This window comes from Colletes latitarsis, chromosome 10, assembly GCF_051014445.1.
Source record: "Colletes latitarsis isolate SP2378_abdomen chromosome 10, iyColLati1, whole genome shotgun sequence".
Lineage (NCBI taxonomy): Eukaryota > Metazoa > Arthropoda > Insecta > Hymenoptera > Colletidae > Colletes > Colletes latitarsis.
Window position 1 is genome coordinate 16,569,170 of NC_135143.1, and position 26,171 is coordinate 16,595,340.

At 45.1% G+C, this 26,171-nt stretch overlaps 1 protein-coding gene across 3 annotated transcripts in view; it reads right to left on the reverse strand.

Annotated features, from left to right (window-relative positions):
- The window catches only part of Rols (zinc-RING finger and ankyrin repeat domain-containing protein rolling pebbles), a 61,628-nt gene that overhangs the window by 1,427 nt on the left and 34,030 nt on the right, over nt 1-26,171 (reverse strand). For 2 of the 3 annotated variants that reach the window (XM_076775966.1, XM_076775967.1), the window contains 14 exons: nt 7,273-7,643; nt 6,774-6,891; nt 6,348-6,491; nt 6,098-6,238; nt 4,979-5,608; nt 4,371-4,702; nt 4,013-4,291; nt 2,909-3,352; nt 2,588-2,794; nt 2,159-2,425; nt 1,791-2,086; nt 1,276-1,724; nt 905-1,206; nt 199-618 (listed from right to left, as the gene is read on the reverse strand). In XM_076775966.1, coding sequence (XP_076632081.1) covers nt 199-618; nt 905-1,206; nt 1,276-1,724; nt 1,791-2,086; nt 2,159-2,425; nt 2,588-2,794; nt 2,909-3,352; nt 4,013-4,291; nt 4,371-4,702; nt 4,979-5,608; nt 6,098-6,238; nt 6,348-6,491; nt 6,774-6,891; nt 7,273-7,643 — 4,400 coding nt within the window. The remainder of the gene's footprint in view (nt 1-198; nt 619-904; nt 1,207-1,275; nt 1,725-1,790; nt 2,087-2,158; nt 2,426-2,587; nt 2,795-2,908; nt 3,353-4,012; nt 4,292-4,370; nt 4,703-4,978; nt 5,609-6,097; nt 6,239-6,347; nt 6,492-6,773; nt 6,892-7,272; nt 7,644-26,171) is intronic. The other variant, XM_076775968.1, reaches the window with a different exon arrangement.

Below are 26,171 nucleotides of genomic sequence, written 5' to 3' on the forward strand. Positions count from 1 at the left end.
AACAGAGCATACAATGAACGATTATAAAGCACTTGGCAATCTTTCATAGAAACGCTCACTATCATAGCTGCCTATTTACAGACTGTTCTAATTCGTTGCGCAACCGAAAGTACCTAGAGCTTACACCTGCACCATTTTGCAATCGATTAGTACAATTGATCGACCAAAGGAAGCGTGCAGAGTTGAACGACCACTCACATTCATCTTGCGCTTGCATCGACTGAGATTGAGCAAGAAATTGAGCCGTAGTTGCGCAAACGTCTGCAGTTGCAGCATCACGTGACCCTGCTCTTGTCCCTGGCAGTCCTCCTCGGGCGACGCCGGGAATTTCCTAAGGGCGTAGGCGTATCTATGCGACGCCTCCTTCAATCTGTTCTTCCGGTACAGCACGTTACCGTCCTCGAGCAGTTTGTTCAAGAGTATCAGAAGAACGTCGGGCTTCCCGGCTGCCATCGCCCAGGTGGCTGGTCCCAACTTCGCCCCGCGACGGAGGAAACACTGCACCACCGGTATGTTTCGACATCCGATGGCTCGATCCAAAGGTCGCATTCCGTGCAGATCGACGTGCTCGACCGCTGCTCCTTTCTCGAGCAACAGCTGCACGAGCTTCGGATTGCCCTGGGAAAATATCAACAGCCGCAGTTAGGCGACCGTTTGGTCTTCAAACGCAATGGCGGTCGCTTAACGCTGGAACCGCCGAAGCAGTCAAAGTAACCCATTCATAATTTCACAACACTTATTGCATTATACATTTCTTCGCGTATCTATCGTTTTAATTTCTATGGTACAAATAAACTATAATTGTTGATAGTTTTAGTGTTAAATAATATTGTACTTCGCGAATCATGTCATCGAACATACATCAGAATAAAACACTAGAGAAGATATAAAGATATGAATGTACCTGGAACGCGGCTAAATCCAAAGGAGTCCTGCCAGTGTTGTCGCTGGTGTTGACATCCGCACCGCGATCAATGAAATTCTGCACAGCAGTCAACCTTCCTCTCACGCAAGCCCAGCAGAGAGCAGTGAGTCCTTCCTTGTCCCTGCTCTCCAGTATAGATCCCTTGTCGAGGAACAGTTCGATCAAGTTCGTGTGGCCTTCGGAGGCTGCCAGCATCAGCGCAGTACGTCCAGCAGGGTCTCGTTGATCCAAAAGCGTCACCGCATCGTCCAAGATAGTATCCGTGCTACTGGATAGGGTTCCTGTACACCCATTGCCATGAAAATCGTTAAACGTACATCCTTTGCAACTTGCCAAACGAGGATACGAACCTTGTAGGAGTCTTTCTGCGGTGCCCCAGTGCCCTTCTCTCGCGGCTAATATCAGAGGAGAGAGTCCTTTTGCGTTCATGGCTGTTGGGCTCGCTCCACGCGCCAACAGCGCGGAAACTGTGGACGTGGAGCCATTTGCAGCCGCGATCGTCAAAGCTGTTTCGCCTATCAGGGTGTCGGGACGATCCACGATTACCTCCGCCATGTCCAATAGGTACTCTACGATGGACTCGTGGCCTTGAGCGGAAGCAGCTACCACAGCCTGTTGGGCAGCTTCCTCTCTGCCTATGTCCTGAGAGTTGTCAGGCTCGTTTTCACCGTTTGGAACGAGCCAGTCGCAGGCCAGGAGATAGCCGACCACGGATAGTCTCCCGTGCCTTGCGGCGTGAACAAGAGGACACTGCCCAGCCATGTCTGTGTGGCCCAACGACGCTCCAGCGGCGGCCAACCTAATATCGAATTATTAGTTTGAAATTGGGTAAAAGGTGCATCCTCGTGGTTAAACGATTCCTCACCTTCTAACTACGTCGCAATGTCCGCGCGCAGCCGCCAAAGATAGGGCAGTGCAACCCTGGCTGTTCGTCAGCTCGACGTCAGCACCAAATTCCAATAACAACGACACCATTTCGACCGAGCCCTCGTGAGCGTACATGCAAAGGGCCGGGGCGTTGCCCAGGTACTCGGTGATGTGGTTCGGAGACGCTCCCGCCAGCAAAAGCAATCTCGATACCTTGACGTTCGGACTGTAGATGTTTCGAAGGGTGCACAACGCGGACGAGACGCATTCCGTGGACGACGTCAACCATATGGCCTGCAGAAGCAATAGTGTGTTTTGCAATCGCGTGTATTTCTTCAGCCCATGTAAATGAGAACAGGTGGTTACCTGCAAATCGCGTGAAGGCCAGCACGGAGCGACGCCTCTGTAGACGTGCGCCTTCAGTATGTGATGACCCAGTTCCAGCGCTTTATCGCCGTCTAACGGTGCCTGAAGGCGGGACAGCCTGTACGCGATGGCTGCGTGACCGAGCCTCAGATCGCAGAGGAACTTGGTCGATTCTCCCTCATCCCTTCGCATCAACCACTCCCTGAACGACGGATGGAAGAACATGTACGTGTTGTCCAGCCGTTTCACGAGGAATCCAGAGAGCATCTGATAAAACAATACACGGTATACCGTTTGTAGATCGAATGGGCGGATTCTCGTGTTGCGAAAGAGTGCTCATCGGTTCGATCGCGATGCACACGGCAGCGATAAGGGGGCAGCGAAACGATTAGAACCGAAAGTTCGATCGTTGAGAATCGGTTTGCTTACTTTGAATCTCTGCAGAAAATCCTCCCACGAAACGAAGCGGTCCGTATTCAGGGAGTTGACGGAGTAGAAGATCTCCGGGAGAGTGAGAGGATAAAGAGCAGCCAGACAGACGCCCAGTAACGGTTGGACCTTGTCGAAGGAGGTTGCGGTGGGGAATCTTAAATTGAAGTGAAGCTGAAAAATCTGCGCCAGGGACACCGGCAGGACCTGAAACAAAGATGGAACGTTTATTAAATACGTTCTCGAGCCGAAACGTATCCCAGTTTATCCTTTTTATCTACCGTGAAAGCGAGATACGTCGACAGATACTATTGCGCTCACCTTGTAGCTCGCAGATTTAGCTACTAAGTGGCCGCTCTCGATAAGATCAAGCGTCAGCTTCGCGAAGAGAAAGCTGCCTCTGGCCAACGAGAGCAGATGCGAGGCGAATCGTGTCTGGTTCGCGCTGCACGACGATTCCGCCTTTCCGTTTACAGATGCGGTTACGTTTGTCTGGATCGCCGGGCTCTGGGCCAGCCTGTAACCGATGTAATCGGACAAGTCCTTCGAGACGTTGCTTCCGGTGGTGTCGTTCGACGTCCTGTCCAACGAGACTCTCGTGTAGGGTAGTTGCTTAGCGCACTCCAGCAGCTGCGTTCTCACTGTACAGATGATCTTCAGCCAACTGGGGAAGTTCGGCGCGTGCCTCGTCAGGAAGGATGCTATCGTGTCGCCTCTGTCCGGTCTGTGGTACTCTGCCTCGCAGACAGCGTCAATTAATATCACCTGGTAACAGAAGATTCGTTCGCATAAAGTGTAAAGACGTATGCAACGTTGTTGAAATAAAGAATATTTAAAATAAGACGAAAATCAAGAATACCAGTTTGTTGATTGAAACTTCATTAAAAAATTATTAACAAAATTATTGTTAAAAATTATTAATAAAATTTGTCCACCTACATGAATATTTTTCTCGAAAGTGCGCAGAATTTCGGGGGTATGTCTATTCACCAAAAATTATTGTAATTGACCCCCGAAACCGAATATAATTTTTCCAGAATGATTTAAAATTTTTTAATAACTAACGAACCTCAATTAAGAAATTGATATTCTTGAGTTTCGTCTTATTTTGGCCTCTAGAATCTCCCATTAAAATTTTTCCCAGGGGTGGCCGAGCACCCTGTACATATTACTACTAATAATAAAACGTTGTTTTAGGTTCAGGTGGTGTGCTAAGACTGGACTACCATTTGGGACAAGTGAAACCTAACTCCCATCCGTTTTTTCAAGATCTACATAACCAATCTTCAATACTCTCTAAGTTTGCAATGCATTCGTCATTGAGGAGAAGTTTCGCTATTACAAATATTGAAAAGTAACCAAAACTTGGTCCAGCACAGACGTTAACACTAAATTTGACCTTGTTTCAGAGTATCATACTCGTACCATATTAGTCTCGGGCAGTCTATTTGTCTTTTTTAACGTCGACAGGGGCTCGATGATGCCCCTCGAAAGCGCGAGGTCAGGATCCACGGTGCATTCTCGTTGCGACAAGGAGCCTTGAATGTGAGGTTCGGAGAGCAAGTACTCTCTGTAGGAGATGAGCTGAGGAGCTTGACAGAGCTGGGCGGCCAAGGAGTGAATCAGATCGGGCACCAGGCAGGTACTGTTGTTATCTGCTTGGCAGAAATGATACGCTACGACGTGGGATGCCAGCTCTCGAACCTGCGAATCAACGTATCGAATGATTTCACGTTCTGCAGCATAGTCTTTCTTGAGATACAAATTCAGACCTTCGACGCACCTTTTCGTTCGTGTTGCGGATGCTGGCGTGTAACGCCGGGGTACAGCCAGTCTTTTCTTTCTCCTCGGGTTCCTCGCTGATCTCGGACGGAAGGAGTTGTTCCCTCCTTCGCCCAAAGCAACTGTGCTCCACCAGTTGTAGAACAAGTGCGGTCTTTCCGGTTCCTGGCGAGCCGGAGATCAGAACACCCGGACTGGAACCGTTCACCACGGACTCTACTTCGTGCAGCAACCACTGACGACCGGTGAAGAGGGGATCCGTTTCTAGAAGAGGTACCTCGAAGAACAGCGGTTTCAGAGTCAGTTGCGTCGCGTGGTGTTGCATGAAACGCACTGGAAAACGAAGGATCCAAATTAGACAAATTTAATGATGCCATGGTTCATCTAAAATTAAGAAAGACCTCCAGCAGCTTTAATTCCAAATAATTTTTAATTTGGTTTAAATTTGTTCGTGCAAAAAATGATCATGAAAAAGAATAGATTTTAATTTATAAGACTTGATGACGAGTGAGTCGCCTCACAATTGTGAGACTTGACATCAAGAACTTACGACGAGTCAGACTCGTCATTGTATGGCAACGAATTAAGTACTCTTAAGAAGAGAATTACATTTTGCATCGACGGCCCCCTTGACGTTTCCAGCTCTGGCGGATCTTCTGGCGCAGGACCGTCTGTTCTTGAACTGGCCAAGCTCATCGGATTGGCCAGCTTGCGAGGCGTTGACGGAATGTCTTCTGGGAGTTAGGGGGCTCGAGCTACCGTTCGACAGGCCGGAGACGGACACGGACATGGACATCGACATGGACGTGGAGGCGGACACTGACGTGGAGATCGAGGCTAGGCTTCCGGCGCTGTCGCAGTCTCTAGATTTGCTCTTCCCTTTGACCTTCGTTTTGGGTTTTATGGGGCACCGTAACGCAGCAGCGGCCTCTGCTTCGCTCGAGGTGCCGGTCAACGTGGAGACGGGGCTGGTGTTCGTCGAGGCGAGTGTTTGCGTCTCGAAGCTGGTGAGGCTGCTGAAGGAGGCCGCCGAGCTGTCGTGGCCTTGAATAGGCACCCTGGACTGACACGCGCCGGCACCAGAACGATGTGAAACACCGGGTAAATCCGTGGTGTCCACGTTGCTGTTGGCTCGCGCGTGATTAGCGCCCAAGAGGAGTCCTAGCCTCATGTAGAGGTCCGACTGCGACGACTTTCGCGTCTTCGAGGACAGAGGCTTCACGCAACCGCCTTCATCGTCTGCAAAGAGAACGTCCAACGTCAGAAATGCTGGAAATATCGGTTTGCACGAAGGATGCAATCGACACAGAAACACACGTATATCGTCACGATGCAGGATCCACTGTACGGGTTTACCTTGGGATAACGTCGCAAGCATCTACCTAAATCGTGTGAAATATTCAGATTTCGTGTGTACGGTGCAACCGGAACGATCTGGTCACGGTTTAAGGATAATCTTTCCGGAATGGGAGTTTCGTGCTTCGAATACACCACACCGCGATCGACGATAAGGATAAACGACATGCTTCAAACTCGGTTATCAGTGTACTACCAGGTGTGTGAGGAAGAAAAGCCTTAGTAACAGTGAATAGTATAGTCTTAAATCAGAGAATGGGAAAGAAGAGGTAGGACTTCTAAAGGATCTTTCGATCGTCCTTAACCATCAAGCAGCCTGTGATCAATTCTAAAACACAGCAATGCACACTCGATTCTAATGTGTCTCCCTGCCTGTAACTTTGCTCCTCGAGTCGATCAACTGGTTCAGCCCATCGTTGGCTGTCCCTTGACTGTTGCTCCACAACGATTTGATCTTTCCCAGCACTACACCCGGCCATCTTGACTTTCCCTCCCAAGACGAGGCCATCCAAACTGCGTGTGCGTGCAGGTGTCAAGGTTAGTACAATTTAAGCTGTCTTTCCCGACTCCGTGGCATTGTTTATCCTCTTTTTAGAACTCCATTTTGCAAAGAGAATCTTACCTGATAATGCGGATGGATTGTCGTTTGCAACTGGCTCCGGAGACGAGGCTCCTCGCCTGGACGACCTTTGCGTGACGAACGAACTCCTGAGGACCTTTGGATTCAGGAAGAACCTCTTCCTTTGATTCGGTGGGGTAGGACAACCTAAAATACCAACGTTAAGTTAGAGAATTTTTATGATACGAGAGGAGTCTACGATCGTGTTTCGAACGAGGTCAAATAGGAATTAATTTTAATGACCCTTATTAAGATTCACAATTTGCAAGTCCGCAGTTCCAAAAAACAGTCGTCGCCAGCCAAGATTTTAGTCTGTTGATGTCTACGGTGGTTTACATTTCGCAGTCAGTCTCGTCCGAAAAGCACTCTTTCCGATCGTAGACTTTCCTCGTTAGTCGGTTTAGCGGAGATACGATAATTGTTACATACTTTGCGTCATCATTTGTAGCTTCTGTCGTCCGTGAGACGCCGAGGACTCCGGCTGCGCCGGTGGTTTGTTCTTCAGACCCTTCGCCATGGAAGTGATACTTCCATCCGTCTCTCGTTGCTGGAAAAATGAAGAACAATTTAATTCCATGGACTATGAATTTGGTAATTTTTTCAATATTATTTATGTAACATAAGATCGTAGCTTTGAATGCTAACTGGCTTAACTAAGATATCGACTACGCAAACGTTGAAGCGTGGGTCGAGTGTGTTTCGATTCTTCAACCACCCACGAAACGTCATTGTAATCGGTGCGTAACGCGTTGCGTTGTTCCCCTGTCAGCACGACAACGATCTTGTCGAACAATAGTTCGCTCTAGACGTTCCAGCGTCTCCTCTCTTGCGCTGGAGAGGAGTCGCGGGGACGTTGAAGAGCCGTGAAGGATCTTCGGGCAGGAAAGTGTTACTCGACTCGGGTCGCGGCGACGATGATGATGCTTACGTGCATGATTCGTGACGGAAGATTGGCTCTCGTGGTGACTTTAGTACGCGGTCTGGGGCTGCCGCAGAGAGAGTTCACCGTCGATGACTCATCGATCCAGCCATCCGTGGGCGCGAGGATGGACATGGGTCCGGAGGAGCCGGTGAACCCGTCCCTGAAGGGTCCCTCCAGGCCGTCGTCGTCGTTGAAGTCGGCGTGCAGACAGAGCGGACAGGCCTCGCTGCGGAACAGGCAGGAATAGCAACGCTCGTGGCCGCAGGAGTCGATCAGCCTGCGTTTCTTCCCTTTGTCGAACGGCATCTCGCAGGACGGGCAGGTCGAGCCGCCTAGCATTCCCGTCGACTCCACCAGCGCTCGGATCTGTGCAAGATCTGCAATACGATGATTATTTAGCTTGGACTCGCGTTACGGAAACCGTGAAGCGACTGGGAACCGTTGGACGATACCCAGACGCTGAGAAGATAAACAAAAGTGATCAATATTGATCAATCGGGATATCGCGATAACTGAAACTTTTATGGAAATCGTAGGAACCCCCAAGAACGTTGAACTCGCATCATGGAGACGCATGTCTTGGGACTGGTGTCATGTACCGTCGAACGCAAAGAAGTTTAATTTCCAGAAACACGACGCGCTTTACCAAACGCGTCCGATCTATATTCCGTAACGATTATCGCCGCGAACGGAGGACACCCAGGAGGCTCGCAAGAAACGCGACAATGGCGATGAAGAAGCGTCGACCACCATTTTGGTCCGTTGCAGCGAGGCGGGCGCTGGCAAAAACTGCTCCTCACGTGCCACGACTTCCGTGAGACGAATCAAGCAGACGTTCTACTTTAACGAGTCGCGGGGCTCTCGTGGCCGTTTGACAGCGGGACCATCTGTCACGAACAATCTGTACGGGGCCCGGTATCTCGGTTAGTAGAGACACGTCGTGTGTCAGGGAAGCGCCGTTCGTTCATCGATAATGGATAAACGAGCCGTAGAGTCGAAGGCGCCATATACTTAAAGGATTCTAGAAAGTGAGGTCAAGAGGAGACCTCACGTGCTCCTCTCGATCGTCCTCACGTACGGGTAACGCGGAACGAGAACCTGCCGGCGTCCGTCGGCCCCGCTTCTATTTCTGATCCTCCACCGAGATCCCTCTCGATCGATTCCTACCATTCTCCGTGGCTCGTTGTACCGTTCGTCATCGCGGGGAATTTATGGCAGACTCGCGCTAATCGTCTACGATACCCTCGACGGTCGAGAAATTACCTCCCGACGTTTCACGATCAAAGTACAGTATTACCTCGCTAATTGATCGGATTTTTACCCCGGTTAGCGACTCGAAATCATCGTCATCCCTCTTCGTTCTGAGAACCAGATTCACGTGTCTCGAAAGCCTTTGAAAACTCAATGGACGAGTGAAAAATGGATTAACTTTTATCGTATACTATTATTATTAATTTTTATATTGAATTTTTCCCATTTAAGAAATTATATCGTGACGGTTTAGAATGTAAAAACAGTATTCCCTCGCTAATTTATCGAATTTTCACCCCGGTAAGCGATTTGAAGTCATCGTTGGCATTCTTGGTTCTAAGAACCTGATTAGAATTCCTGAGAAGTTTCAGGAGGTGAATAATATTGATCAAATTCTATTAAATCTTATCGTAGAGCTTATCGAGTTTATTTTAAGGGTTCGGTACTATCTGTGCAAATGTTGAGTCGAACGTTTGTTTGCCATTTTCAAGAGTCACTGAACCTCTCGAAAGTTACAGTAGTTTCGTAATCATAGCGGGGGGCGGGGGGGGGGGGGGGGGGAACTGGCATTGGTTTGCGAACGTGACGTAATACGAGCCAAATGATTTCATGCTACAATGCTGGCAATGTGCATTCTGCAGCAGGATGGCCACTCGACTGACCCAAATTCAAGAACAGACCCAATGACGCGCGCTTAGATACCCGTATATCCAGTGGTATTCCTCGGTGATGAGTGGAGATTTGAATGCCGAGTTTATTACTTTATAGTGTTCAATAAACGCTAAGTAGGGACTGAATATATTTCTTCGAATCATAAACATATCATCACGTTCCGGTAACTGTATACCATTGAGAGTCTATAGCCTACTAAGCTCATACTTTTAATGACTAAATCGAATAACACGGCGTTTCGAAATATTTAAGAACGTTCTTCCTATCCTTAATCAATCTATAAATATCTAACACGATAGTTAGTGTACGATAATATTTAAAATATTAAGACTCGAAGTTTTTAGACATATCAAAGTAATAAGTAATTGCCTCCGCGTAGTAGCATTTTGTATAAATTAATTCTAGACGGTATTAATTGGTGCATCGGCGATTGGAGGAGGTTGAACGCTCACGGAGGAAGGAACTGAATGGGTTGAGGTATGCAAATTGCAGATTAATACGATCACGATGAGTAGACGAGCCAGTTAAGACGTGGGCGGCGCCTCAACGATCACTTTGTGTAATTGAACAACTCGGGGCGAGGATGTGACGAGTCGGGTACCATTAAATGGCACTCCGTTATTCGAATGTTTGGAGAAACAACGAAACCCTCTGTTGCCCGAAGTATCTTTCGAGTACGATTTTCCAGACCTTTATATCGGGTCGTTGCGGAATAATTGGCATTCTCTGTCTTGTAATTTACGCCAAATCAACGCTTGCCAGAATATATACTTCTGATTTTTGCTAACGATCGGTCGGAACTTTCTCGATACGTCTCGTGCGTGTGCCTCTTAATGACATTAGTGCCAAGAGTTTTGATCGTCGAATAATCTCACGTATCCATTCGGTAGGATCACAGATCGACTAAACGATCTTACAATTAAAAAGCAATAATCGATTTATGAGTTGTTGGATTTTCCGTCTGGTCGACGCGGAAAGGTAATCGTCCGAATCGGTGTCGGCGCGAACCCATATGTACGGTCGGTGTTGCGTGGAAGAAAAACACGACGGATGAAAAAAAGAAGGAAGTAATTCGGGTCGCACGACCCTTTATCCCGGTAAGTCCGTGCAAGGCAGGTGCAACTCGGCCTGGGTTACCGTAAGCTGGGTCAACGCACCCGACGTAGAGAGACCTCGCTTCCACGGTAAACTCGTACAACGATGTCGTTTTCTCCGGAGGCATCACTGACTCATGCGTTTCCGCCGTGTATCCTGTTTCCATCTTCTCGGCATCGGCAATTCCTGCGAGATTTATGTACACGGATGGTCCCGGAGAAGTCGAAGGTCGAGAAAACGTACGTTAAACGCGTTCTTTTCCTTTCCCATTTTTATCGGGCGAGCACTTCGCCTGCGATCGCCACGCAGGATGATTCCTCGCGAAAAAACACAGCGGAAACGTATCAGACAGTTTCCTCCTACGAGCTTTGCTTTCCGGGAAAATCGAGCTCGAAGTACGGCGAAATTGGGCGCGCTTCTTCGAACCTCTGCGCGACTCCCGCGTCTTCAATCTCGATTATCTCGACAACGAACGCTCCTGCGAGAAAATTTTATTCCACACTTTCGATCCAGTTTTTCGAGCACAATCGTGTCCATGAATTTTCATTTCACGTTTTCGCGTCGGTTACATCGAGAAGCATCGTCATCTTTTTTCGTACTGGATTCCATCGTCTTTCGCGACATCGTACGACACATTGTCTCGTTCGCTTTTCATCGAACGTTTTTGTTTACGCTGCAACGAACGCTCGTTCTGTGCTTTTTCGCGGCGGTTGTTGATCGTAAATTAAGTGGGAACGGCAGTTTTTGCGATCGTCGAAAGAAACCTCGCAGCCCGTCGCTCGGCTCCGGCTATATTACGCGGTTTTTTCGCGCCGCGGCGATAGTCACGATCCAGACGTTTCACTCGCTGGCATTTTGCATTGTAATTTAATGGTCTTCTTCGGGATTCGGGTTTTTTCCCGTTCGACGGTCGATCTAACAAGGTGAGAACGAACATCGAGGAGGCCTGGAGTACAGACTCCGTGCGCCGCGAACCGTGTAAATCCGGCATCTATTATTCCCACGTTTCCTAGACCGTGACGGTTTATAACATCAAAGGCTCGATCGAGTGGGAGCTCTTCGCTTTGAAGTTCTTTCCGGCGTTCGTTTCTTTTCGAGAGAGACAGAGAGAGAGGATCATAGGGCAGTACTCTGCCATTTTAAACTTTCTCCAATTATTCCGAAGGCGAGAATGAACCACGCAACGTGGATGCTCCCGTGGAAAATGGCTTATCCATACACCCCTTATTACGAAACATAATTCTTTTAATGTAATACCCAAGATTTTAATATAGATAAATAAAAATACAGAAATGTTTTTCGAATCTCTGCCGTCTGTTATACCGATTATACTTGTCATAATGTTACTTATGTTCGTATAATTTCACTAATCATTTTGCCTCGCTTTTTATCCCTGGCTGCATCCTGTACCATCGACAGTTACGGATAATGGGTGTCCCACTATATTTTGTTTATTTCTTCGAGACACTCATTTTCTTTTCCCTCGTATTTACTAGCAAAGGGTAATCCCGCCGATAAATCAAATTAGTCATTACGCTACATCCTACGGTGCCTACAGTTTCCACAGCCAATCGGTTGACCTTTAACCGGAGAAACGCGTCGCCACGGCCTCTACGTTCTATTTCGTTCCGTTCGAGACGATTTACCTTTTAATTTGTTTACCTTCACCCGTGTTCTAGGTAGCTGCGTGCCAGATATTGACGCGCGTCGATATCAATGCGACGAACGGTTCCGCATTCCTCACCCCTTTGGCGAGCCAATCGCCGAACCAGTCCTTGGCGTCATACTTTATCGTTTCGCGGTTTTATTTCGAATAGTGATGGGAACGATTAGGCCACGATGACGTTCGACCAAAGGATCGACATGTATGGTAACCACGAAAACAGTATCAATTTTCATAAAAGATCTATACATATACAGGGTGTTCGGCCACGCCTGGGAAAAATTTTTGTTGATGAAGGCTTTGTTAAACAGTTATTAACGTTTAAAGTTCCGAACGAACTGAATTTTTTTCTCGAAAGCGGATAGGATGTCGAAGGTATGTGTATTCTCCAAAAATGATTGTAATTGATCCCCGCAACCGAAAATAATTTTTCCAGAACGATTTGGAATTTTTGAATTTAATTGTTAATAACTTTTTAGCGAATCCTCCATCAACAAATTGGTATTCTTGATTTTCGTCTTATTTTGGCCTCTAGAATCCTCTACTAAAATTTTTCCCAGGGGTGGCCGAACATCCTGTATAATTTTTGAATTAACAACACATTCAATTTTCATTCCATAATAGTTAATTACTTGTTTTCGTTGTACTCCACGAAGTATCGAATCGGTATTAATATTTTTATAGACGGATCAAATAGATCGTGATGCCGTTCGATAACAGGTTATAATTTACGGTCTGGTATCGATAGTATCGATTCGATACCATTCCCATCGCTAATTTCGAGCTCTCGCAGAAACGGTTCTCGGTCGATCGAAATGTTCTACGACGTTACGATCCTACCGACGGAAGAAACGAGGTGCCATCGACGCGATTGAAATGTCTTCATATGAAACGGGGATGCAGAGAGGGAGGGTGGGAATCGGACTATGAACAAGTTGCTTTGAAATTCAGATTGCAAACATAATTTCTATTGTCAATCTAGAAGTAATTTCTCGTCTCAAAAGATTATATTTCAAATTACTTCAGATCGAACGTTCGATGTATTTGTTAGGGCCCACATCAAGAGTAATAAACTAACGCAATTGGCCGGTTGCCCGCGATCAGTCGACGTACAGAGTCGAAAAATCTGTTCAACTTGCACCGACCCAATTTAAAATCCTCCAGATGGGTCCGAGCGGCGGTGGGGAAGAGGAGGGGCCCAAAGGATGAACTCAGACGCGGAGCCAGGTCGCGTGGAAATCCTCGAGTTATTCCCATACCCTCTCCATCGCATTTAAAAGATCGTAAAGATTCATTAAATCGAACGTTCTCGTTCTGTATCTTTTGGAAAAAGGGAGGGGGACGGGACTCTATATTTCTGAATCAGTTGGACTTCTCTGTCGTTCACGGGGCCCTGTTGGGTCCGGTGTCTTTCGACTCGAGTCGAGACAACGATAAAATACGACGCGGTCGGACACCGGAGCGAGAACGGCTGCGATTAAGGCCCCGTTCGCGAGGGAACGGGCCAGAAACTACATCCATGGCGGGGCCCACCTGTCCCTATCTCCCCGTCGGTGTTTCCGTTCCCCGTCGGCGGCTCTCTCGCTGGCAGCGTCCTCGTAAATCGGACCCCATCGCCGACTGGCTGACCCGAATCCCGCTCCCGCCACGGAGGAAACATTGTTTTTCATTTACGCCGCTTTCGTTCTCGTTCCGACGCGACACGAACGGAGGGCGGATCCGAAACGGGGGTCATCCTCACGACGAAGGGTGATTTTTGGGGCTCGTGGGAACGCTTGTTACGAGGATTCTTTTATGTTACATGGCGGTAATAGATGTGCAGTCCAAATTCTTAAACACCAGTGGTGACAAGTGGGCTTGTTTGGGAAATCTACTGACGCATTAAAACTTGAATTACGTCGCGAACGGGAAAATGTGTCGATTGTAATATATGATACTTCACGACGAGCTTCTACCATTAGTTTTGACGAAATTTTAAATGGACACGGATAGCCGTGGATCCGTTATATCGGTTATAAAGACATACGAGTATCGAAGGAGAGATTCTCTAGAGTGCCATTCCTTAGATATGGATTGGGTCGATAAAAAAACCGTTTATGATAATTTATGTAAATAAGAGGTCGTCACTATCTGTTTTGTACGCCATTCTCGAGGGATTTCGTAGGACGGCTAGATACTCGAAGACTTAGGTGCAGTATTAGAAGAAGGTTAACACTGTTGGTTGAGCTATCCCTGAGTTTGTTTGGAATTTTTAAGCATACAAAAATGTGACATTTATAAATTCTTGCAGTTTCTTAGTCGAACTTTGAGTACGCCCATTAATGCAATAAAACATCTCCTTCCAATTATTGTGTTTTTTCGTTTAAATCACTGGGGGACTGGTTTAATGTGAAGAAATGGTCCCTCGTAATGATACTTACCGACCAAGAGCGAAAAAGGGAAAAAGACGAGCAATGTATAGACATCCAGGGAGAGGGGGGATGGAGAACAGCCATCCGGTGACCGTTTTGGTTTCAACGAGTCACGCGTAATAATCGTTATTCGGTACCCCGAAGAGTGAGAGAAAGTTACCCTACCGAGTCTTGCCCACGGTTGTCGTATTTAAATCGACGCCTGCCGCTATACCGGGGGCCTAAGAAACGACGCACAATGTGACATTACAGCAATCTAGACGAACGCAGAATTTAAACGAAGCAATTTTTGAATAATTACAGAAGGGAAAGTGTGCTAAAAATATTCCCCATTTGTAAGAATCCAAGTATGTAGGACTTGAAATACATTCCTCGTCGTTTGTAAAGAATTTTGACGTTTGGAAAGCAATAAACATTCAGTAGATATCGATATGAGAAAGTTGATTATCTGGAAGAATGTCACTAAATTCTTCGATACGAACCACCGGTGCTCGATCATGCTCGAGTTAGCCTTATACAGTCGTACGTTGTCCCTCGACAGAAGAAGAACAAATCGGGCTAAATCGATCGGTAACAACGACTATGGAAAGGTGGCACGCCGCTAAAAACGTCGACTTTCTCGAGAGACTTCTGATTGGATGCCAAAAGGAATTCTTCGAATATCGGTATGGAAGAATGAGGTCTGATACGGGGTAATTGGAAAACTGGGAAAGTAGATTTTGCTCTATTAAACTGGCATCAACGTTCGAGTGACCAAGACCACCTGTGTGTCTTGTTACGACGCTATCTTAAGTGGAACGCGAATTCATCAGTTTCTAATTCTACCCAGTTCGTTAAAATATTTTTTCCGTCCATTGTCAACTATTCCAGACAAAGAGGAAGCAGTTCGTTTTCAATTTTCAAAATTATGGGCCTTTCAAAATTTATTTGCACTCGTCCAGATATGTACTCAATTTCATTTGAAAACCAGACCTAAGCCAAGACGTTTCGTCAGAAACCTTAATCGCGGAATTTGCCATTCTCCATCAAAAGTTCAATTCGACCGTGTTCGGTCGCGAGACGCTCGATAATTTTCCGTGGCGATCCCCCGCCATCGTTTCCAACGACGAGCGCGATTAATAACCCCGCGGAGATGTCGTTGATCCGAGACGAGCATCGTGTCGAAACCGCGACGCTGTTAGGTATGTTAATCGTCACCGAGCATTGTGTGGAAAGTCGGGCCAGTTCGCGCGTGCACGCTCTTCTCCGCTCCAACACGCCTGCCCCTCGATTCAACGCGCGATCAAACTTAATTACCGATCGCTTATCCCTCCGCGATTCGTGATTCATCGACGATCGCACTAGTGCCCCGTTTCATGGCGGAAAATCTGGACCGCCCACGATCTCGAGCTTTAATCGGAGTAGCTAAAATATCCCAAGGCATACTTTCGAAATTTATAATTTATTATTTATAAAATTCTCATTTTCAAATTTGATATTCTACGTAAAATTGTTATCAGAAATCTGTATTCTACATTTTTTATACGTGACTTTGGAGATATCGAAATATACAGGAATCGATTTCCTCCGATTTCGGTTTACTCAGACGATGTTTTGATTGCAAAAACATAGACGGTGACGCGATAATTAGCAAGTTTGAATTCCTGGTGCTAAAATCTGAACTTGAAACGAGACTCTGGCGTATCGTGGACGGTTGCTGGCGTCTCGGGTGCTCGTGTTTCTAATCCGAGAGCGCAAACGCCGCCCTAGGGAGCGTAGCTTACCTGTCCGTTTCCACGAGATAACGCGGCTCTAGTCGCAGCCACGCGATAACGTACGGCAGATAAGCGCCGTGGTACCTAAACAGATTGAATCGTGGCCGAGCAGGGAAAACTTGCACGCGGGTTATCTCGCGTTTATCGGGCCGACCGTTTCCCGGATTAAAATCTGAGGCAGACCATGGCTGGCCTGTTGGCTCCGGAGGAACAACTCTCTTGACGCCTGAGAAAATTATGCTACAGCGAACACGAGCGCTAATTAACGCATCGCGCGCCAAGAAGTGTCTTTAACGCGAGCGACTCGGCAATTTCGCGGCGCCATTTCTAAAAATTTACGAACGTTTAAAATTTTAATTCCCTTCATTTCTTTCGTTCATTCGGTTCGTGTTGCCTTAAATATGAAACTTAAACCGAGTTATGGAGCATATTTCCAAGTCAATTTCGAGTAGCTTTTTTAGATTACATTACAATAATAAAAGAATAATACAACCATCCGCTTAAGAAATTCAAAGTGTGGATGTACAGAGCGAACCATGATAGAATAGCTACGAATCTAGTGCACGAACTTTGAAAGTTGGCACTTGGAATATTTTCAAACACATAAAAGGTGTATTCAAAGTTCGTCTATGGTCCTCCATCTCGATGCTTGTGTTCGTCACGCTGTTCGGTCAATAAGGACAGCGCGTAAACTAGAAGTAGGTCTACAGGGAAGGGTGTGTACTAAAATCAATCAGATCGTCAATTTTTTTTATCAGTAGGCAATTTTTGCACGATAATTCGACGACTCCATTCTACGTTATTGCTCGAAGAAGCGTTTCGCCAACCATTGACCGCCATTTTGACGAAAAATGTCGCTTCGTTCGTCCTCTTTTTCCCATTCGCGTGCGCAGAAACTGTCTGTACCGTTTTCACAGCCGATTTCTATGGTACAGTTAGGGAGTCTTAGGCCTGCACGGACGGCTGAGAGTGCTCGATTCAATCGCGCGTAACTGAATGTTCGCGGTTTTGTTTCTCGCGGACCGTCACGAGGCGTAATTCCATCGTCGAAGACGCCGGAGATGACAGTGATTGAACTGTCGGGACGATTTGTTGTCGACGGCAACACTGAAACGACGCATACTGATCGTGGATGGACAAAATTTTCGTCCGAGTACGCGTTTTGAGTAAAAAATAAATATTACTCGTGAGACAGAATTTAGAAGTCTAGAAAACACGTTCAAAGTTTATTTAGTAACGTCCATTTAAAATTTTGTCAATAAAAACTTTCAGCGTTAATAATACTTTTTCCTTCGATTTCTCAACCTTTTTGCCATAAGAAACGTACTGTTGCATGCGGTGTACGATTCAGGTCGTGACTCACCGTGCAAGAATCGATAATTGCCACGAACGAATCGATTTTTAATCGAAGATATCCCCGCTAGTAATCGTTGCTGACACAGTTCGCGGCGATCGGTTGTTTTCGGCGTTCGTTTCGAAGATTTTGTTATCGGTCGGCGTGGCTGGCTCAATGGAGGGCGTTGTGTGGGTGGAGGCAGGGTTTGCGGCTTTCAAAAGGAAGCCTCTAATTTCCGGAGCACTGGTCGCTTCATTATATTTAGTCGATTAGCTTGGACCACACAGACGCACGCCAGTCGTCGGTCCGAGACGCTGATAAGAGCACGGCCCCTATCAGCGGACGGAATTAAACGTGGAGAGGAGCTAAGAAAAGACTACACGCGCTCGTGATTCCACGGAACTTCTTTCGAGTTCTCCCGGGACACATCGTGCCCCTTTTAGAACGCAATCTGTCTCGTCCACGCGATGACCGATTGCCTGTTGACGCTTCGCCGTTTACCCCATTTTGTAAGAAATATATCTGCGTGCGTAACCGTGCTCGAACTCAGATTATTTTCTATTGTACGTAGGGATTAGGAACTCGTCGGAAATCAGGCGAACCAGTCAACAATTCTATTCGTTTCTATTACGATTCGCGAAAGTTAAAGATGTCCTAGAAAAATTTGTTACGTATCGAGTAACCATCGAAGTCGATCTGTGCAATAATTTCGAAGCTTACGTATACTTTATTCGTCCTACCCCGTATAACAGTATTCGTGAAACCTCCGATTATCCAGAATAAAAAATATTTTCAATTCGATCGACCGTAGACATAATTAAATGTTTTAGTGTCAAAGGGAATAATGCAAGAATTAAATCTTAAAAAAGTGATTACATAAATACATTTTTATCTTCAATTAATACGAGTAATCGAGGTTTATATTCTATTTTCGTTCGTTTCGAGCAGAGTAATTGGTCCCCGGAGAGGTTATGTCTGCGCAGAACTCGTTTGACTTGTTGTTACGTGATAATAACGCAGACGAAAATAAAATAACATCAGCGAAAGAAATAATATCAAAAATTACGAGTAAAAAGCTTGATGAAATTATTAAATAATTTCGCGAGGGCTTCTATCTTGCATTTTTTTTTCTTTTATCCGTGGTAGTTTCACCGCCATTACCGCAAATAATCGACGAAGCTGCTGCGTTACTAAGAATTATGTCATACTCGCATTCGCCGTGGGTCAAGATTCGGTAAATCTTTATTCGTTTTTAAGTACGGCGTACGTAGGCGTTTACGGTCGAAAAATTACACGGTACGTAGGTTAAGGAGTCGTCGAGACGAGCCAAATCGATTGACTTCGCGAGAAGTTCCAGGATGACTGGTCCGATCGTGGTTGCGAAACGCGACCATGCACCTGTATGCATCCTACTGCGTGACCACAAGTGATCCCATCCTTTCGTCGCGAACCGTAGACTCGAGATCCACAAAAGGGACCAGGGAAGCCGCACGAAACCTGTCGTCCAGGGCCGCATCTATCATTAACCCCCTAATGCGCGAATCCCCAAAGCATGGGTCCCATAAAATATTAATAATAATTTAAAAAATGACGCAGCAGTATTTCTTGTTCAACCCCGCCTCCCTCTAAGGTATCACGATCGAGTGAATCGCGAAAATTTACCATTCTCAAAAGTGGGCCCATAAAAAATTGGAAAGCTATTTTAGCTCCCCAAATAAAAAATTATTTCTGAATTATTAATACTCGCTTTGAATAACAAATGGCCAAATTTGAAAGGTTCTCAAAGGATAGTAAAAATAGTTGGCTTCGGGGCCCGATTAGGTTAGGTCCACCATTGCTGTCGTCTCGGGGCAACGCGCTATTGAAATACCGACGCCCCAGCGACCGTTCCACCCCGAGGAATCTCCTGCGGCTCCCTTTCGACGAAAAACGTAAAAGAAAAGAAGAGGGGCCCCGAAAACCCGATCCCGCGACGATGCGTTTCGAAGCACAGTGTCCTGACCTCGAAACCATACGCGCCGTGGTGATCTCACAACGTCAGCTGTGACTCACTTTCTCGTTGCCACCGAAAACTGTTCGTTCTCGCTCCGTTCGTGGAATTAATGAGAATTTTATTCCGCGCGGACCCCACACACACCTGGTCGGCAACGAGAAAGAAACGGGAAATTCATCTTTCCATCCGATGGTTATCTATCCTCAACTTTCGTTAGTATGTTATATACTAGAGCTTTGCTTCATAACCTCTTTTTCCCCCCCATGGACCCCTTTGGCAGTTTAATGGGACTTACGGACCCTTTCGACGCCATATTCCTCAGAATAACATTTTAAGTTTCTGTTGTTTTTAAATGTACAAAACGAGACTAAGTTTAAAAGAACACCAAAATGGTTTCTAAAATTAGTACGTCGATAAAGCTTTTCTTGAACTCTAATGTTGATTATTATTAAAATTAAGATGTATTCTATGGGAATCGAGATCACCGTGTGGATCATACAGTGACATTGAATTAAATATCACGTAATAATAGTATGCCTCTATAGCGTCAGCGTGCCGATAGATCTCTGCTTGAACTGCATTGCCTCTATTGACTATCGAAATTAAGGTTAATTCCACACGAATAGAGACGTCCATGTGGATGATCAAACAGTCGCGTTAGGATTAAATATCGCGCAATAACAATTGTACATCAACAGTGGTGTTAATACATCGATAGAACTTTGCTTGAACTTTGGTACTCTCTATTGACTATCGAAATTTAGATTTATTCTATGTTTTTTACTGGTGATATTATTAAAATAAATCCAATGTGTTTTATTTATATACTTGCCAAAGATGAACTCGTGCACACAGTTAACCTGTTTGACTTTGTACTGTATCAGTTATATTTGTGAGAGTTACTGCAATCGATTGCATTCAAACATTTACACACTAGACTATCTAGATCTTCCTATCTACTCGTAAACACTTTCATAATGAATCGTTTCAATCCATTCTTTTGTGTACAACCGTATAGATTACACGAAGAATTAGAGATTTTACTGGAATTATAGCAATTGGTTAAACAATCGAACGTTTAAATCGTTATCTCTTCTAGCAACAGATAAACATTTATCCTTTGATCGTTGTTCGACATTTTTATCTGAACAAGTATTTCGAATTATTATTTTTATCTTGATGTACCTAATATTATACTTTACCTTCATATTTTACATAACGTTTCGTATACGAAGTAAAATACGCTATTCCGGAGTAACCTGTGTACATAAACGGTTAAAAGACGAGGTACAGCCATGACACTGTCGTGAAACCTAACCTAAATTTTTATGAACTATGGTCATAACTTCGAAGACGGTATACAAAGTAATAAAAACTGGTTGTAGAAACATTTGATCTGTCTGGCCTTTTTTTCCAGTTATAGCCGTGTTTAGTATTTTCAATCATTCTCGTTTGAAGCCGAGGTAGCGTAATTGATTCCACTTATAGTCATTTGCAACGAGCGTTTCTTATCTACTCCTCTGTTCTGCTAGCTATTTGCGAACGCTTGTATCTTTCCTTGCATAATATTTCGCGTCAAGTTTTTTCGATAAGGGTAATCGTTACGAGAATTTCTGACAGCACCTTCTGCGAATACGTGTGAATCACTGATACGTTGCAAAAACGATAATAACAGCGGAAACAATGTTCGTCGGAAGAAACGAGTAATTCGAACTTGCTTTACTATTTTGCGAAAGATGAAATTTCGCGTTGGACATAAAAGTCTAACTTTTGAGTGGAAAATTGTCGCCAGGTATACTGAAAGGTTAAGAAGTTAAGATAAAGAAAGACAGCGAAAGTACAGGGTAAAGGATTATCCATGAAGATTAAGATACGTATTTATAAAATGAAGAATTGTAGTTGGAAATATGGAATTAATATGTTCGCGAGAAGCAGCATCTAAGGGCGACCGTTTGGCAGGAAATTTGAAAAACAAATCATCTTTGTTGCATCTTTATCACGACTAACTCTTTGACAATAATTCCTCCTTCTAATCGGATTCAATATTTCAACGAAAAGCAAGACGAACGTATTCGCGCCTTCGATTGCTTTGTTATTCGATAATTGATCTTACGCAACCGTCCCTTTCCCCGACGAATCTTTATCGACCGCGAGTCAATTTTTATCCATACTCCATAAAACTTTCTCTTTTTCTCGGATGCCACCTCGATCGAGCCATTGCAAACGTACTGGCTCCTAATAGACTGACGATGGACATTTCATTCGAATAATATACGACGAACGAAAACACCGAGCGACAAGTAGCAATCGGTGATCAATTGTCAACTGTCAGTTGCCACATCTGCCTTACAAATCTCGTCTCGTCAGATTCCTTTTCATTTGCTCCTTCGAACAAGAACTTACAGTAATGATTCTTAAAATGAACATCGATTCAAGTTTGGCATATTCATGGCGTACAACAAAGGTGAAATTCGACACCAGCAAATATTAATACACAGTTATTCACCTTTATACAAATGTTCAACTTACGAATCACGTCTGGGTCCATTTTAAGAATCATGTATACCATACCGATTTAAAGCCCCCTTTCAAAATCCAGTAGAAAACTAACGTCTCCAATGATTTGTGCTGCATCGAAAAGGTACAATTGGTCTTTCAAGTTACAGTTCCGAGGGATAGGTCTGAAATTTCGAAAGCAACGCGGCGAAACTCGTGGAATTACGGGCTTCCACGGTCCCGTGGTCGCGTAGCCAGATAAACCGTCAGATAATCTTGGGGAATTAAGAGTCAGCGAGTGCGTGTGAAACGCGTCCGCGGTAAAAACTGGTTTAATCGCGACGAGATGAGCGTGTTCCCGCGCGAGAGGAAAGATCTGGAGGCGGTGTGCTCGAAATTGGGGAGCCTGCGGTCCGCCGCGACGCTCAGCCGAAAGGCCAACGGACGGACTTCCTACTCCGTGCGGGAACATCGGCTATTAACTTGGCAGGTTTCTGAGAATGGATGTCCCAGACACGACTGGTAGGACTGGTGTCCGCCCCCCGACCCTCCGCCTCTATTCTTACCCGCGCGACAGCCCAGACTCCGGCAGACTCGCGTCCGTACCGAGACAAACGTACCAGTAGTTGGCATTGGCGGAGCAAAAGGTTGGAAATGGGATGAATTTATCATTAAAGATCGAAAATAGTCCACGACGGTGCATTATTCGTACTGAACCATCTGCGGGAACCATATTCGATAACTGAATCGTTTACGAGCCAAGCAATCGACTCCATTTTCTTAACTTCTTACAATTTGAAAGTGATAAATATGAGAGGGTGACACACGCGTCTGATTCAAGCTAAAAGATAAGAGCGAATAAAATTGTCAGAAGTCAAACATAGTTAAGTCCGACAAGTTACAGGACAATCGAGATTAGTGTCTTGCATCTAGAAAAGCGAGGAAACGAAAACTGGTGGCTCTAATCTCACTAATGTGAGCGTCGTGGAAGAAAATGCAAGACAGAACAAGCAAGAAACTGTTGATCCTTAAGAGGCAAATGTCGTTACAACTTGAAAGGCATCGGTGGACGATGTAGAACATTGCCCAACTTTGTCAGATACAATTCGAAAGTGGTGCCAATTGGGCAGTCAAGATCGGGAATTAATCCAATACATCTTATAAACTACGTAAACTCGAGGATATTTTTGTTACGAATTGTTTATAAACGATGTACGTTCGAAGAAAATATTCATTCTAACGAACCTTATCACGTTCATTGAGGAATCAATGATAGTCTCGTGAGATTGTCGATACAAGTTATCTACAAATTGAAGGTTTGAGGAAGACATTACAGAAATTTGAATGGAGATATCTCGAAGCAGCTCCGTGGAATTATCGCTTCGAGGCCATCCTCTACGAACTCGACGAAGATTATCTGTCTCCTTGGTTACGGATCCTGGAAGTTCGTGATTGCACGATGTTTATCGTGAAAGTTTTAATGAGCAGAAATGAAAAAAATAAACTATTTTAATCTGTTAATCGAGGAAGACTAGTTTTTAATTAAAAATGCCTCTGGATCGAGCAAGAAGATTCGAATCAATAAACGTTTCATGTTTTAAGTAATAATAATACTAGTAACACCCCTGTGGGTCCGGGGTTAGAATAGGCCCAACGTAATTCCTGCGTGTCGTAAAAGGCGACTAAAAGGAATAGGAAACCCGTGGAAATTATAAATAAATTAGATCATATTTGTATTTTCGAGGCCAGCGGTTTGTTTATTTTTAATCATAGTTTCACGTGGAGTTTCTGTTTGAGAGAAGGCCCAGTTAACAGGTTAGAGTCTACAGAAATTTAAACGTAGTCGCCTCGAAGCAGCTCGGTGCAATTATCGCTTCGAGGCGATCCTCTTCAAACACACCGAAGATTATCCGACTCCTCGGCTGTGGACTCTGAGGTACATTTCTAAAACCGGAGGCAGAAAATTATAAAACCACGACCCAGTTTTAATTTCACGAAAGCGTACATATTTTTTTGTTCTACTCTTTCTATTTCGGTTTATCTTTCATTACCTCCGCCAAAGCACCAGATTAACAGCTCAAGCGATAGAATAATACGATTATTTCTGCAAAGTTACTTTATCACGCGATATTTATTAATTGTTCGGCATATATTTTTCGTTTGTTATTCACAGTGCTTTCCAGAATCACCTAAAGGTTGAAACCGTCTACTGATTTTTTGGTTTTTACGCAGCGACTGAACTCGTTAAATAAAATAAGTGAAAATAAATAAAAAAAAATCCCATGACCGAACGCAAAGCGAATCGCGCGCACCGTGGCCGCCCTTATCGGGCGTAACTTATCGAGATTCGTAGAAAGATAACGGGTGACCTATAATAACAGCCGCGAAGTATCGGTATCGCGTCAGAAATCGCGTGGGACCTCGAATCGCCGCCCGGAATCGAACTTCCAAACGCTGTCTGTCGGTGATTACGTAACGCCTTCGAACACGTCGAGCGTGTTTCGAAACGGTCGCTGAAATTTCCACGCTCCCCTAATCGCCGCGTTTCATTCATAATCCGCGCGCTCGGACGGCAATTAAATAACGCAGCGGTGCACAACCTTACACGCTAGTTTGCCAAACGAAACAAACAATTTTCTGAGCGCCAATTTTCTAATACAAACAAAAATTAAGTAATGTACTTCGATTCAATATCAATGTACAATATATAAAAAAATAAATTTGACCTTCGTATATTTTTCACGCGTACAAACTGTGCAACATTCATTCGAACCAATTTTGACTAAAGTTATTATTTACGGAGTTATCGATGTTTAAAGTTTGTGTGTTTGTGATTTCCTTGTAACTCCTACCGTTTTCGTCCAATCACAATAAAATTTTGTTTAGTTGCTCTTCAAGATCCGACGAAAAATATAGGCTACTTGATTTGAATCCACTCTGTGCGCTATGAAGCCCTGATAAATAAATAGAAGCAAATAGTTGCCCGCGGGCCAAACTTTGCGCACCTCTGAAATAACGAGCGTTCGAAGCACGACGAACAGAGACAGAGAAAGGAAAAAGAAGGACAAACCCCTCGAGCAGGAAGTCGCAGAAACTGGATCCCCGATCGCGGTTACGCCGCGAGATAGAAAGAAAATCTCTTACGACGTACTATGGAGGGGACCCAGGGCAGAGGGTGGGCCAGTTGAGACAAGATAACTGGCTCGCGGCGAAAGAATAAAGTGAATGGTTTAATTTGTGCAACTGGTCCCGATCGATTCGCAATCTGTCACGTGCTGTCTCGTTCCATTGATTGCGACATAATTCACCGCGGAAAAGCGTTTCCAGCTCGAACGACAGGTTCCCCGCGCGATACAACGCCGTTATCTCGAGGGGTTATCTACCTTCGCGACGAAAAAGATTCGATTTCTTTTACCATAGGCTATTAGGCCGCTAATGGTCAAGCAACGTATAAACATTAGCGCAAACTGTCTAATAAGTGTCGCATTAAAAAAAAAGATCTCAAATTTTCCAAACGTAACGAGGCAATAATCACTGATGTATTTTAACGTCGATGGTAGCTAATGGATCTAAAACAGCATTTCCCAATATTTCTCTGACAAATAGAGTTATTCAACTTCATGTTCGGTGGCATTCGTTAGGCGAGTAGACGTGAAAAAGGCCCAAGAAACGTGCTAAGTGACGCGTTTTATCGCCTAATGACATTGTGACGTTGATTTTACCGGAATATGTAAAACAGCGATAACCTTCCCCGTTACCCAGCCAAGTAATGTAAAATAATATTTTCTGCGAGCCAAATAAAATTCATGTTCCGCGTCGATTCGACGCCGACAAGGACACGGAATCCTTTCCCGAGCGAAGAAAACGCGCGACGAACGACAGCGTCGCGTGAGGCTTGATTCATCGACTGGCAACGGCCCCGACGGGTACCGTACGCTGTATTTTCAATGAAGCTGGTAGTTCCTGTCGATGACGCGCGCCGTGAACGCATCCATTAAAAATACGATCCGGTGTGGGTCGGTTGTCACTCGCATACTCGACACATCGAGCAAAGCAAGACAGGAATCTTGCAATTTCTCGATTCTACGCCACGCTGTGGTCGGAGACATTTCTTGTCAAGTATCCGAACACTTTGAAGGTTCGTATTCAGGCTCGAGCAGTTGAAAAATGGCGCATCAATTTATTTGGCTAGATGTTATTCGAAATGATTATGTGTTCGTTTGATCGGTCAAAC